Source organism: Haematobia irritans, chromosome 3 (assembly GCF_050003625.1).
Source record: "Haematobia irritans isolate KBUSLIRL chromosome 3, ASM5000362v1, whole genome shotgun sequence".
Taxonomy (NCBI): Eukaryota; Metazoa; Arthropoda; class Insecta; order Diptera; family Muscidae; genus Haematobia; species Haematobia irritans.
Genome location: NC_134399.1, coordinates 213,223,741 through 213,238,882, shown reverse-complemented (window position 1 = coordinate 213,238,882; position 15,142 = coordinate 213,223,741). Strand labels below are relative to the sequence as shown.

The 15,142-nt window shown below is 25.8% G+C and overlaps 1 protein-coding gene across 1 annotated transcript; it reads right to left on the bottom strand.

Annotated features, from left to right (window-relative positions):
- Nucleotides 1–1,100: 1,100 nt before the first annotated feature.
- On the bottom strand, nt 1,101–11,682 carry LOC142231420 (uncharacterized). The gene is made up of 6 exons (XM_075302028.1): nt 11,095–11,682; nt 4,981–5,332; nt 3,884–4,182; nt 2,006–2,293; nt 1,480–1,831; nt 1,101–1,414 (listed from the first exon to the last, which is right to left on the bottom strand). Exons 1-6 carry the CDS (start codon nt 11,359–11,361, stop codon nt 1,107–1,109), a joined length of 1,866 nt encoding a protein of 621 aa, XP_075158143.1. The 5' UTR covers nt 11,362–11,682; the 3' UTR covers nt 1,101–1,106.
- Nucleotides 11,683–15,142: the final 3,460 nt, after the last annotated feature.

Below are 15,142 nucleotides of genomic sequence, written 5' to 3'. Positions count from 1 at the left end.
TAAAAGTTTGAGAAATTTTATTTAGAAATAAAATTTTGACAAAATTTTCTATAGAATTAAAATTTTGACAAAATTTTCTATAGAAATAAAATTTTGACAAAATTTTCTATAGAAGTAAAATTTTGAAAAAAAATTTGACAAAATTTTCTAGAGAAATAAAATTTTGCCAAACTTTTCTAAAGAAATGCAATTTTGACAAAATTTTCTATAGAAATAAAATGTTGAAAAATTTTTCTATAGAAATAAAATTTTGACAAAATTTTCTATAGAAGCGACATTTTGACAAAATTTTCTACAGAAGTAAAATTTTGACAAAATGTTCCATAGAAGAAAAATTTTGACAAAATTTTCCATAGAAGAAAAATTTTGACAAACTTTTTCATAGAAGTAAATTTTTGACAAAATTTTCGATAGAAGTAAAATTTTGACAACTTTTGCTATAGAAATAACATTTTGACAAAATACTCCAGAGAAATAAAATTTTGACAAAATTTTCTATAGATATAAAATTTTGACATTATCTATAGAAGTAAAATTTTGACATTTTCTATAGAATTAAATTTTGACAAAATTTTCTATAGAAATAAAATTTTTAGAAAATTTTCTATTGATATAAAATTGTGACAAAAATTTCCTTTAGAAATAAAATTTTGATAAAAATTTCCTATTGAAATAAAATTTTGATAAAAATTTCCTATAGAAATAAAATTTTGACAAAATTTTCTATAGAAATAAAATTTTGAGAAAAATTTCTATAGAAATAAAATTTTGAGAAAATTTTCTATAGAAATAAAATTTTGGGAAAAAATTCTATAGAAATAAAATTTCGAGAAAAGTTTCTATAGAAATAAAACTTTGGGAAAATTTTCTATAGAAATAAAATTTTGATAAAAATTTCCTATAGAAATAAAATTTTGACAAAATTTTCTATAGAAATAAAATTTTGACAAAAGTTTTTTATAGAAATAAAATTTTGACAAAATTTTCTATAGAAATAAAATTTTGACAAAATTTTCTGTAGAAATAAAATTTTAAGAAAATTTTGATAAAATTTTCCAGAGAAAAAAAATTTGACGTGGCCCTAGAAGAAAACATCGAAATAGATTTCATTCACTTAACATTTCTTTTAAATCAACAAAACGATCAGTGTAATAATTTGGTCTTTGGTTGTCTGAAGCATTTAACATAGTCTCCATGGTATCAACACCACCACAAACGAATAATGTTTGAAAACCACAATTGTTGCCAAATTCAATATCCGATGCTAAGGAATCTCCAATGAATAGACAGCGCTCAGGATTTGTAATTGTAAAAGTCTCTTTCAGGAAGTGCTCCAATAGTCCTGAGGGTTTTCCCAGTATGATGGGATCTTTGGAGGAATTTTTCTTAAGGATTTCATAAAAGTCCACAAGACCTAAATAGAAATGGCAAAGCGAATAGTTCTGAAACTTTGATGTTAAATGTCAAAATTCTTCTCACCTGGTAACGTCACTGTTGATGTTATTGGTAAAAATAGATCCATTGCTCCTAATACTAACTTACAATCTGGATCTTTTAGATATTGTAAGGCTTTGACAATGTGTGTGTATCCAGTTGTAAAACATATGTCGGCAACAACAGCATCTGCCTTTGGATACTCATTTCCGATAACATATTTAACGAAATCATGTAGATTTAAATTACTTGCATCGAAGTTCATGGGAATTACATTTAGACCATGATCTCTCAGAATATCCTTGGCAGCCGCAGATATTAGCGGATACACAGTTGCATTGGGATTGGATTTCTTTAAATACCAAGCGATAGTTTTGGCTGGATGGACAATATCACTCTGGAAAATAAAAATATTTCGGTTTAAAAATCAGCAAAACAATTTTCGACGACTAATATTTGTTTTTGTTCTCGAATACCGAAAGGCAGCCCTCATACCACTAGTTTCGGTTGTTTTAATTAATTCTGCAAGTCTTTCACAACACTTCAAAACTTCCACTCATATTTGACTAACCTCTATAAAATTTGCAACACCTAATTGTGTAAACTTCTCCACATATTCTGCATTCGATCTTAGGCTATTGTTGGATACAAATTTCACTTGTTTCCCTTTCGACTTCAGTGATTCGATAGTTTCACCAACTCCTGGCATGGATACACCTGATCCCATCCAAACAACTCCATCACAATCACTTAAAATTAAATCGAATGAATTAAAAAATTCTTTACGTTCTTCCGCCGTCAATTGTTTTAAATTCTTAGGGGTCTTTTTCGTTGCCATATTCAGAGTAGAGTGAAACGGCTATGGGCAAGCATTCGTTTATTTTGTGTTTTAAATTAAAACGATCTAATGTGGAGACGGGGTATGCCCAGTAGACATACTCACAAATCTTATTGCCCGAATTTGCATCAACTTGTTTTAATAATCACACAATATCATAAACCTTAGACTGGGTCGCTTAACATGTACAGCTACCGATATGGAATTGTGTATTAATAAAAAATTTGATGATGATTTTGTTTATATCGTAAGATTTTTTGAACCCATCCTAATGTGTATTGAGACTTAGTATTTAATAAAACAACAGCATACTTTTGATTTTAATATTTATAAACAATGCAAACAACAATTTAGATGCCATTTTACACAATTAATACGATTTATTGTTATTCTATGGAAACAACAACAAATTTAAATCAAGTGACTTGCAACAAAAGATGTTGTAGCGTAGCAAAATTTTATTTCTATAGAAAATTTTCTCAAACTTTATTTTATAGAAAATTTTTTCAAAACTTTATTTCTACAGAAACTTTTGTCATAATTTTATTTCTATAGAAAATTTTGTCAAAATTTTATTTCTATAGAAAATGTTCTCAAAACTTTATTTCTATAGAAAATGTTCTCAAAACTTTATTTCAATAGAAAATTTTTTTCAAAATTTTATTTCTATAGAAAATTTTGTCAAAATTTTACTTCTATAGAAAATTTTGTCAAATTTTTATTTCTATAGATAATTTTCTCAAAATTTTATTTATAGAAAATTTTCTCAAAATTTTATCTATAGAAAATTTTCTCAAAATTTTATTTCTATAGAAAATTTTCTCAAAATTTTATTTCTATAGAAAATTTTCTCAAAATTTTATTTCTATAGAAAATTTTATCAAAATTTTATTTCTATAGAAAATTTTCTGAAAATTTTTATTTTTATAAAAGTTTTGTCAAAATTTTGTTTCTATAGAAAATTTTGTCAAAATTTTATTTCTATAGAAAATTTTGTCAAAAATTTATTTCTATAGAAAAATTTTGTTAAATTTCTATAGAAAATTTTGTCAAAATTTTATTTCGATAGAAAATATTGTCATCATTTTATTTCAATAGAAAATTTTGTCAAAATTTTATTTCAATAGACAATTTTGTCAAAATTTTATTTCTATAGAAAATTTTCTCAAAATTTTATTTCGATAGAAAATTTTGTAAAAAATTTTATTTCTATAACAAATTTTCTCCAAATTTTATTTTGATAGAAAATTTTGTCTAAATTTTATTTATTATATACCTGCAGATATGTTAAAGCCTTTTACACTGAAACAAATGAAAAACACGTTTCTTTCGTCCGTGTGTGGATGATATAATTTATTTTAAAAAGGATTCGGATATACAGTGAATATGATTATGTAAAATTATCCATTTGAAATAAAGCTCAAAATTTTTAAAAGTCGACTTATTCATGGTTTGAAAAAGACGAAAATCCGACTTTTCCAAAAAAATTTGAAAAATTCCACGTTTTCATTCTGATGACAATCTATTCATTACTTCACGATAATCTATTCATTGCTTCACGAATCTTTTGTACGTATGTATGTAATATTAATAAAAAAAACAACTTTATTTAAATAAATTTATAAAATCTGCAACACCTTTTGTATAAAAGTCCGGTTTACATTCTGTCGCAGCATTAAACATAGCCTCCTCACTATCAAGACCACTTGAAACAAATAAAGTTTGAAAACCAGCACGGTTTCCAAAAGCAATATCCGATTTTAAAGAATCACCAATGAAAATGCATCTCTGGGGGTTTGTAATGTCAAAGCAATGTTTTACAACATTTTCCAAAGTCTTTGATGGTTTGCCAGCTATAATAGGTTCTTTTTTGGAATATTTCATGAGAATTTCATAGAAATCCACAAATCCTGCAGGAAAAAAAAAACAAAAAGAAACTTAATTTAGATTGTCAAAATAGGGAAAAATATAAAGAAAGTTTTTTTTTTTAATTTTTTTATGTTACGGCTTTTAATGTCGGAAAATATCAATAACATTTGAGTATTTGATGAATTTCAGAATTAAAAACCACAAAAGCAAGTCCAAAACGATTATAAAAAATAAAATAGAAAAAAAAATATATATTAAAGATAACACAACCTAATTTTTATGAAATTTTAATTAAAAGAAAGTTTATAACCATTGTTTCAATTTATTTTATTAAATTTAGGACACACATTTTTGAAATTTGCGTCCCTCCATGAATGTCGTATGAACTAAGGGCAATTTTCCGTAAAATAAAGGTTTAAAGAAATCGTCCTTAAATTAAGTGAAATGTTGAATCTTTACATTTAATATAAAACGCTTCAAATATAAGCTAAGGCCTATTTTGAGGATTTAGTATATTTGGTTTAAAGTTTTTTTTTGGAATTAAGAAAACATTTTTTACTTTGAATTTGGATTTTTGAACTGGGATTTGTTTGTACGTAAACAGCTTTATTAATATACCGGAAAAGGAAATGAAAATTCGAAAAATGAAATCTGTATCCTGCATCTGTATTTGCATTTTATTTATCCTTTATTTTAAAGAAGCCGCATCCTTGCCTCGGAATACATACCAAAATCCTTAAGGGTAGGTCGTAAATACTTGTTGATATTAATTTTATTTTTTTTTTTAGGTTTTTATTTTTCCCTTGTGGTAATTTTTACGAGTATAGAGTATCACTAACCTGGTATAATGAAATCTTTTGTAATTGATAACGTAGCATCCGTAGCTCCAAATATTAATTCACATTTTGGATCTTTAAGATATTGTAAAGCCTTTAATAGATGTCCATATGCCGTACCCATACAGATATCAACAATAACTGCATCGACACTTGGAGGATCATGCTTCATCAAATACTGAGTAAACTCTTTAATATTTGTTTTAGTGACATCGATTTTTGTGGGTACTACTTGAATGCCGTAGCTAATCAATGCATCTATAGCTGTAGGGGCTACTAAAGGATAAACGATGGGATGTGGATAAGTATTTTTCAAATACCAAGCCATTGTTTTTATGGGATGTAGAATATCATCCTGGAAGAGATAATAAAAATTTTTAATTATTTATTAATGAATATATGAAAATTGTGAATTCTTCTCAATTTTTTGGGAATATTGTGTTGTGTCATTATTATTGTATATAATTTTAATTATCACTAGATTGATTAAAAAACGTTTTCTTTAGGTAGTTTTTTTTTTTATTAAAAAAAAACCTTTTTTTTCAAAACCTTTGGACGGTGTTTGTTTGAAACAAATAACCGACATACCCGGCTCTCATAAAAAACAAGTAATTTTGAAAGGAGAATTATTATTTTATTGTCAAAAAAATTAACGAAAACAAAAATAATTCGATAATTTAATTAAAGTTCACTCAGAAATAGTTTACTTGTATCCAAAGATTCTGAAAAATATTTCTCCATACTTTAAGGAAAATTGAAGAAGTTTTTTTGTTTATTAAAAAAAAAAACTTTTTTCCAAAACCCTTGGACGTTTGAAACAAACAACCGACATAACCGATTTTCATAAAATACAAGTAATTTTGAAACGAGAATTATAATTTTATTGTCAAAAAAATTAACGAAAACAAAAATAATTCAATAATTTACTTAAAGTTCACTCAGACACAGTTTACTTGTATTCAAAGATTCTAAAAAAAATCTTCCCCATATTTTAAGGAAAATTTGCCTTACTTCAAAGAAATGCGATTTTGACTGAGGGACGCAAAGATTTGTGTCCTAAACTTAATATATTTATTCCAGTGTTGCACACAATTTTTTTTAATTCAAATGTACGTTGCACCTATCTGGAAGTGTTTGATTTTAGTTTTTTTAAAATACCCCATAGTATTTGCATAAATTTGCCATTAAATTGGCAATTTTAAAATGAAAATATAAAAACCGAAATAACAACAGGATTTCGGCCCTTGAAAATCCAATAAAAATTTGACAACATTTTTCTATAGAAAAAAAATTTACAAAAATTTTCTATAGAAATAAAAAGTTGACAAAATAATATTATCTATATAATATTTTGAGAAAATTTTCTATAGAAATAAAATGTTGACAAAATTTTCTATAGAAATAAAATGTTGACAAAATAAATTTTTGACAAAATTTTCTATAGAAATAAAATGTTGACAAAATTTTCTATAGAAATAAATTTTTGACAAAATTTTCTATAGAAATAAAATTTCGACAAATTTGGATTTTTGAGCTGGGATTTGACAAAATTTTCTATAGAAATAAAATGTTGACAAAATTTTCTATAGAAATAAATTTTTGACAAAATTTTCCATAGAAATAAAATTTTGACAAAATTTTCTATAGAAATAAAATTTCGACAAATTTGGATTTTTGAGCTGGGATTTGACAAAATTTTCTATAGAAATAATATTTTCAAATAAAAAAATTATGTAGAAATAGCGTTGTGGGAAAAATTTCTATAAAAATATAATTTTGAAAAAAATTTTAAAATTCCTTAATATTGCGTAAATTTCGTAACCTAAAATTTACGTTTATTTCCAGTGTTGGACAAAATTTTTAAATTATAATGTACGCTTAATCGATTGGGAAGTGTTTTGATTGCAGTATTTGCATAAATTTGGCTTTAAATTGGCAATTATAAAATGAAAATATAAAAACCGAAATCCGGTTGTTAAGGCCTTGAAAATCCAAAAAATTTTGGCAAAATGAATTTTGACAAAATGTTTCTATATAAATACAATTTTGACAAAATGTTTCTATAGAAATAAAATTTTACAAAATTTTGTACAGAAATAAACGTTTTTAAGGAAATAAAATTTTGACAAAACTTTCTATAGAAATAAAATTTTGACAAAATTTTCTACGGAAATAAAATTTTGACAAAATTTTGTATAGAGGTAAAATTTTGACAAAATTTTCTATAGAAATGAAATTTTGACAAAACTTTCTATCGAAATAAAAATTTACAATATTTTGTATAGGAATAAAACTTTGACAAAATTTTCTATAGAAATAAAATTTTGACAAAATTTTCTATAGAAATACAATTTTGACAAAAATTTCTATAGAAATAAAAGTTTTTAAAGAAATTAAATTTTGACAAAATTTTCTATAGAAATAAAATTTTGAAAAAACTTTCAATAGAAATAAAAATTTGACAAAATTTCCTATAGAAATAAAATTTTGAGAAAATTTTTTACAGAAAGAAATTTTTCAAATAAAAAATTCTGTAGAAATAGAGTTGTGAGAAAAATTTCTATAAAAATATAATTTTGAGAAAAAATTTAAAATTCCTTTATTCCAAAGAAATTTGTTCTAAATATTGTGTAAATTTCGTAACCTATTTCGAATTTCGACTTCCCTATTGGGAAGTGTTTTGATTGCAGTATTTGCATAGATTTGGCTTAAATTGGCAATTATAAAATGAAAATATAAAAACCGAAATCCGGTTGCTAAGGCCTTAAAAATCCAATAAAATTTTGACAACATTTTCTATAGAAATAAAATGTTGACAAAATTTTTCTATATAAATACAATTTTGACAAAATGTTTCTATAGAAATAAAATTTTACAAATTTTTGTATAGAAATAAAATTTTGACAAAATTTTGTATAGAAATAAAAGTTTTTAGAGAAATAAAATTTTGACAGAATTTTCTATGGAAATATAATTTTGACAACATTTTCTATAGAAATAAAATTTTAAGAAAATTTTTTACAGAAATAAAATTTTGAGAAAATTTTCTATAGAAATAAAATTTTGACAACATTTTGTATAGAAGTAAAATGTTGACAAAATTTTCTATAGAAATAAAATTTTTAAAAAAATTTCTATAGTAATTAGTATAGTAATATAGTAATTATAGACCTACAGCCGAGATTATGAGATAAAAATCATAAAAATTAAAATAAAAGGTCAACAATATCAACAAAAAAACGTAATAAAATTTAGACAAAATTGTATACAGAAATTTTCTATGGTATATTTCCACATTTTGACAACATTTTCTATAGAAATTAAATTTTGACAAAATTTAATTTCTATAGAAATAAAATTTGACAAAATTTTCTATAGAAATAAAATTTAGACAAAATGTTCTATAGAAATAAAATTTAGACAAAAATTTTTATGGAAATAAAATATTGACAAAATTTTCTATGGCAATAAAATTTTGAGAAAATTTTCTATAGAAAGAACATTTTGACAAAAATTTTTATAGCAATAAAATATTGACAAAATTTTCTATAGAAATAAAATTTTGACAACATTTTCTATAGAAATAAAATTTTGTCAAAATTTCTATAGAAATAAAATTTTGACAAAATTTTCTAGAGAAATAAAATTTTGACAAAATTTTCTATAGAAATAAAATTTTGATACAATTTTCTATAGAAATAAAATTTAGGCAAAAATTTCTATTAAAATAAAATATTGACAAAATTTTCCATAGCAATAAAATTTTGACATTTTCTATAGAAATAAAATTTTGACAAAATTTCTTTAGAAATAAAATTTTGACAAAATTTTTTAGAGAAATAAAATTTTGACAAAATTTTCTATAGAAATAACATTTTGACACAATTTTCTATAGAAATAAAATTTAGGCAAAAATTTCTATGGAAATAAAATATTGACAAATTTGTCTACAGAGATAAGTTTGACAAAATTTTCTACAGAAATACAATTTTGACAAAATGTTCTATAGAAATAAAATGTAAAACAAAAAAATTTCTATGGAAATAAAATATTGACAAAATTTTTTTATAGCAATAAAACTTAGACAAAATTTTCTACAGAAATAAAACTTAGACAAAAATGTCTATAGAAATAAAATTTTGACAACATTTTCTATAGAAATAAAATTTTAAAATTTTTCTATAGTAATAAAATTGTGACAAAATTTTCTACAGAAATAAAAGTTTGACAACATTTTCTATAGAAATACAATTTTGACAAAAATTTCTATAGAAATAACATTTTGACAAAATTTTCTGTGGAAATAAAATTTTGACAAAATTTTCTATAGAAAGAAAATTTTGACAAAATTTTCTATAGAAATCAAATGTAGACAAAATTTTCTATAGAAATAATATGCGGACAAAATTTTCTATAGAAATAAAATTTAGACAAAATTTTCTATAGAAAAAAAATTAGACAAAATTTTCTATAGAAATAAAATTTAGACAAAAATTTCTATAGAAATAAAATATTGACAAAATTTTCTAGAGAAATAAAATCTTGACAAAATTTTCTATAGAAATAAAATTTTGACAAGATTTTCTATAGAAATAAAATTTTGACAACATTTCTATAGAAAAAATTTTCTATAGAAATAAAATTTAGACAAAAATTTCTATAGAAATAAAATATTGACAAAATTTTCTAGAGAAATAAAATCTTGACAAAATTTTCTATAGAAATAAAATTTTGACAAGATTTTCTATAGAAATAAAATTTTGACAAAATTTTCTATAGAAATAAAATGTTGACAAAATTTTCTATAGAAATAAAATTTTGACAAAATTTTCTATAGAAATAAAATTTTGACAAAATTTTCTAAAGAAATGAAATTTAGACAAAATTTTCTATAGAAATAAAATTTAGGCAAAAATTTCTATGGAAATAAAATATTGACAAAATTTTCTAAAGCAATAAAATGTTGACAAAATTTTCTATAGAAATAAAATTTTAACAAAAATCTTTATAGAAATAAAATGTTTAAAAAAAGTTTTCTATAGAAATAAAATTTGACAAAATTTTTCTATAAAAATAAAATTTAGACAAAATTTTCTATGGAAATAAAATTGAGACAAAATTTTCTATAGAAATATAATTTAGACAAAAATTTCTATGGAAATAAAATATTGACAAAAAATTTTTATAGCAATAAAATTTAGACAAATTTGTCTATATTAATAAAATTTTGACAAATTTTTCTACAGACATAAAAGTTTGACAAAATTTTCTACAGAAATACAATTTTGACAAAATGTTCTATAGAAATAAAATTTAGACAAAAATTTTTATGGAAATAAAATATTGACAAAATTTTCTATGGCAATCAAATTTTGAGAAAATTTTCTATAGAAATAACATTTTGACAAAATTTTTTATAGAAATAACATTTCGACAAAATTTTTTATAGAAATAAAATTTTGACAAAATTTTCTATAGAAATAAAATTTAGACAAAATTTTCTATAGAAATAAAATTTAGGCAAAAATTGCTATGGAAATAAAATATTGACAAAATTTTCTATAGCAATAAAATTGTGACAAAATTTTCTATAGAAATGTAAATGTAAAATGTAAAAAAAAATTCTATAGAAATAAAATTTAGACAAAAATTTCTATGGAAATAAAATATTGACAAATTTTTTTATAGCAATAAAAGTTAGAAATATTTTCTATAGAAATAAAATTTAGACAAACATTTCTATAGAAATAAAATTTTGACAAAATTTTCTATAGAAATAAAATTTAAAAATTTTTCTATAGTAATAAAATTTTGAAAAAATTTTCTACAGAAATAAAAGTTTGACAAAATTTTCTATAGAAATACAATTTTGACAAAAATTTCTATAGAAATAAAATTTTGACAAAATTTTCTGTGGAAATAAAATTTTGACAAAATTTTCTATAGAAAGAAAATTTTGACAAAATTTTCTATAGAAATAAAATTTTTTTTATAGAAATAAAATTTTTGCCAAAAATTTCATCGATTTTTTTTTTTTTTTTCACAAAAAACTGACAATCGGTGTAAGAATACAAATCGGTTCACCGGGTTTGATCACTCCAATTATCACTCACTCACCTTTTGGAAATCTTTCATTCCCAGTTCCACGAATTTAGCCACATATTGTGAATCTGATCTCAAACTATTGTTTGAAACAAATTTCACCTTTTTACCCTGATCCTTTATCACTTGAATTCCTTCAATGGCTTTTGGTATGGGAATTTCACTACCCATCCAAACGACTCCATCGCAATCACATAAGACTAAATCGAATGAATTTAAAAATTTTTGAAGTTCTTGCGAAGACAAATCCTGAAGATTTTTAATGTTCTTATTGCTAACCATGATTGTGGTTTAATGAATTCATTGAATTTTGGTGAAAGCTCAGAATTGTGGTCTCTTGGTATTTTTGATGAGTCACAAGATAAGGTATTGGTTACTATGTAATAATTTCTTCTCTCACGGTCTATTGATTTAATGATATTGGAAAATGAGGAAGTGCATATTTCGTGCGATTGTCCAAGTAAACAATAAAATCGTAAGAATTTTACAAAGGTACATGGTTAACGAAATTTGTGCAGTGAATTTTTTGATTTATTTCCAGGAACGTTTTGTAACACCCACAAAAATGTGTTTCTGTTGGAATATGTTTGCCCTTCCAGTATGTCTATTTGTAGGATTTGCGAAACAAAAACTGCCAAGCAAAAAAATTTCGAATTTCTTCCTATGTCATTACTTTAATGTGTAATTAAGATAAGAGATTGTTTTTTTTTTTTTTTTTTTTTAAAGTGCATTGTTTTTCGGAACATATTTGAATAGACACATATGTATTCCACACAATCTTAAAAAAAAAGACAAACAAACATTTATATTTACTCAAGCGTTCAATGACACGAAATTACTGGGCGATACGAATGATATATGGTTTAAATTACGATGAAAAAGTGTAATTGTTATACCCACATCACCATAGGTGGAAGATAGGAAAATAAGTCGCTTCAATAATTATTTGAAACTGATGGAAATGTGGAGGTAAACATGTGAGAGTAGATTTTGCATCAAGCACTAGAAAACGATTAATCAGTTAATTATCTGTAATTTCTGAAACCAAAAAATCATGAACAACTTTTCCTAAATTAGAATATTTTTATACATAATGAAACCCATTAATATTGTTCTTAAATGTTAACATATTTTAAGGAAATGCATATTAAAATGACTAATATTTCCTGGTATATTGTTTGCAATCCTACTGTGAAATCAAAATGAAATATTTCTAAGTCTTCACATTTCAATTTCTTTCCTTTACTGGCAAAATTACGAAACACCCACTATTTATTGTTATTTGAATTATTAATAATAACAACTACTTGTTTAGTTGCAAAAAGACATAGCATTTCCTTTTGTAAAAGTGTTACTTAACAATGACTATGGGATTTCCATATAGCATTTTACAAATGTTACCTTGTTAGTTGATGGTTCATTGCCTATGGCTCATTCTTATTGTGGTTGTTTATGGTTTGTGTTGACCATCATGTCATGGGGTCCTTGACATTGTAGTCATTTTCTATGTATGTGTTAATATTTCTTGTAAGAAAACGGCCACCCATAATAACATTTTACCTTCCTTAAAATACATACACACGCAAAAAAAAAATATTTAGAATTTTTAAATCTATTAAAGAATTTAAATTAAATCATATATCAGTTTATGTTCAATGAAAATTAATTTTGAGTTTATAACTAGTTATATACGAGTATTATCTAATAGAAAGTAATACTTTTATAGTAGAGGTGTGCACGTGACACGAAATTGTCGTGATTCACGCGTGAGTCGTGAGTCACGCTAGCGGCAACGGCGTGAGTGTGCGTGAGCGTGATTAACCAACCAAATGTCGTGCGTGAGCGTGAGTCACGAAAACAATATCTTCGTGAGTGTGCGTGAGTACGAATTTCGGAAAAACACGCTCACGAAAATAATCCCGCTGACGAACATAAAATGCTTACGATTGGAATTCATTTATAATTTTAGTGACATCCTAGGTGGTAAGATTTTTATAACGCAAACGATTTTAACCATACTCATGTTTTCAGCTAGGTTCTAAAGGTAAAGTCACGAAGTTTTTCGGGAGTCACGAAATTTTTCGTGAGTCACAATATTTTTCGTGAGTCACGACATTTAAAAGATTTTCGTGCGTGAGTGTGCGTGATTACAAGTTTTCTTTTCGTGAGCGTGAGTCCTACCAAAAAATATCGTGCGAGAGTGTGCGTGAATAAGATTTCTCCGTCGTGAGTGTGCGTGAGCAAAATATTACTCACGTGCACACCTCTATTTTATAGTAACAGTTCGCGCCCAAAAGTATGCAGTGTGTTTGTTTTTGTACCCTGCGACACATTGTGGAACAGGGTATTATACGAGGACAGTTCGGAAACTTCTTAGCCTAGCACAAAAAGCGCGGTATAAACAGAGAAAAGTTAAGCGTTTTGGAAACTTCCATCTCTGTTATGAACACATGTTAAATTTTGTTTCGATCTGGCAACTCCTTCATATAGAAACAGGTGTTCAAAAAAGACGCATCCGCACTTTTTTTTAGAATGGAAAAATTAGAAATGCGTGTTGTCATTAAATATTTACATAGAAAAGGTTTATCGGGACAAGAAATTAATAATGATATGGTGAATGTGTTAGGTACAAGCATTGAAGATGAACCACGTAGTGAACGTCCAAAAACAGCAACAACAACAACAGAAATTGTAGCCAAAGTGCATGATATGGTATTAAATGATCGACGAATAAAAGTGCGTGAAATTGCTAATATCATGGGCATCTCAAATGATCGAGTCCATTTAATTTTGCATGAAGAACTACATATGAAAACGCTTTCTGCAAGATGGGGGCCGCATTTATTAACAGTCGATCAAAAACGCATAAGAATGAAAATTTCTCAAGCTTGTTTGGTTTTAAGCGAAATAAAATGGATTTTAAGCGTCGTTTCATAACTGTTGATGAGACATGGATCCACCACTATACTCCAGAGACAAAAGAACAATCCAAACAATGGACTGAAGCTGGGGGAAGTGCCCCAAAGAAGGCAAAAACAATTCAATCGGCTGGTAAGGTTATGGCAACGGGTTTTTAGGACTTCAAAGGTATTTTATTGATTGACTATCTGCAAAAGGGTAAAACAATAAATTCAGAGTACTATTGCAACCTTTTGCATCAATTAAATGATGCAAGAAAAACCTCCAGGCTTACAAAACAAAAAATTTCATCAAGACAACGCACCAGTGCACAAGAGTGTTTTAACAATGGCTAAAATCAACGAATTAAAGGACGAGTTGCTTGACCACCCACCTTATTCTCCTGATTTAGCTCCCAGTGACTTTTACTTGTTCCCAAATCTAAAAAAAATCCTTGCTGGCAAGCGTTTTACCTCAAATGAAGATGCAATTACAGTTGTAAACCACTATTTTGAAGACCTTGAGGAAAACTATTTTAATCAAGGGATAGAATTGGACTAAGTGTATTGCAGTTTCAGGATATTATATTGAAAAGTAAAAATATTTTTGAAAAACTAACTATTCTCTTTCATTGATAGGCTAAGAAGTTTCCGAGCCGCCCTCGTAAGTTAGTGCGTATTTTTGCAACACCCAGAAGGAGACGAAATAGACATATGGCGTCTTTGGCAATATTGCTTAGGACCGGCCCCTGAGTCGATCTAGCCATGTCCGTCTGTCCGTCCGTCTGTCTATGAACACATTTTGGTAATCAAAGTCTGGGTCGCAATTTTGTATTTGTAATCCGATTTAAGTGAAATGTTATGGGAGCCACCTTAGTGCAATGGTTAGCATGCCCGCCTTGCATACACAAGGTCGTGGGTTCGATTCCTGCCACGACCGAACACCAAAAAGTTTTTCAGCGATGGATTATCCCACCTCAGTAATGCTGGTGACATTTCTGAGGGTTTCAAAGCTTCTCTAAGTGGTTTCACTGGAATGTGGAACGCCGTTCGGACTCGGCTATAAAAAGGAGGTCCCATGTCATTGAGCTTAACATGGAATCGGGCAGCACTCAGTGATAAGAGAGAAGGTCATCACTGTGGTATCACAATGGACTGAATAGTCT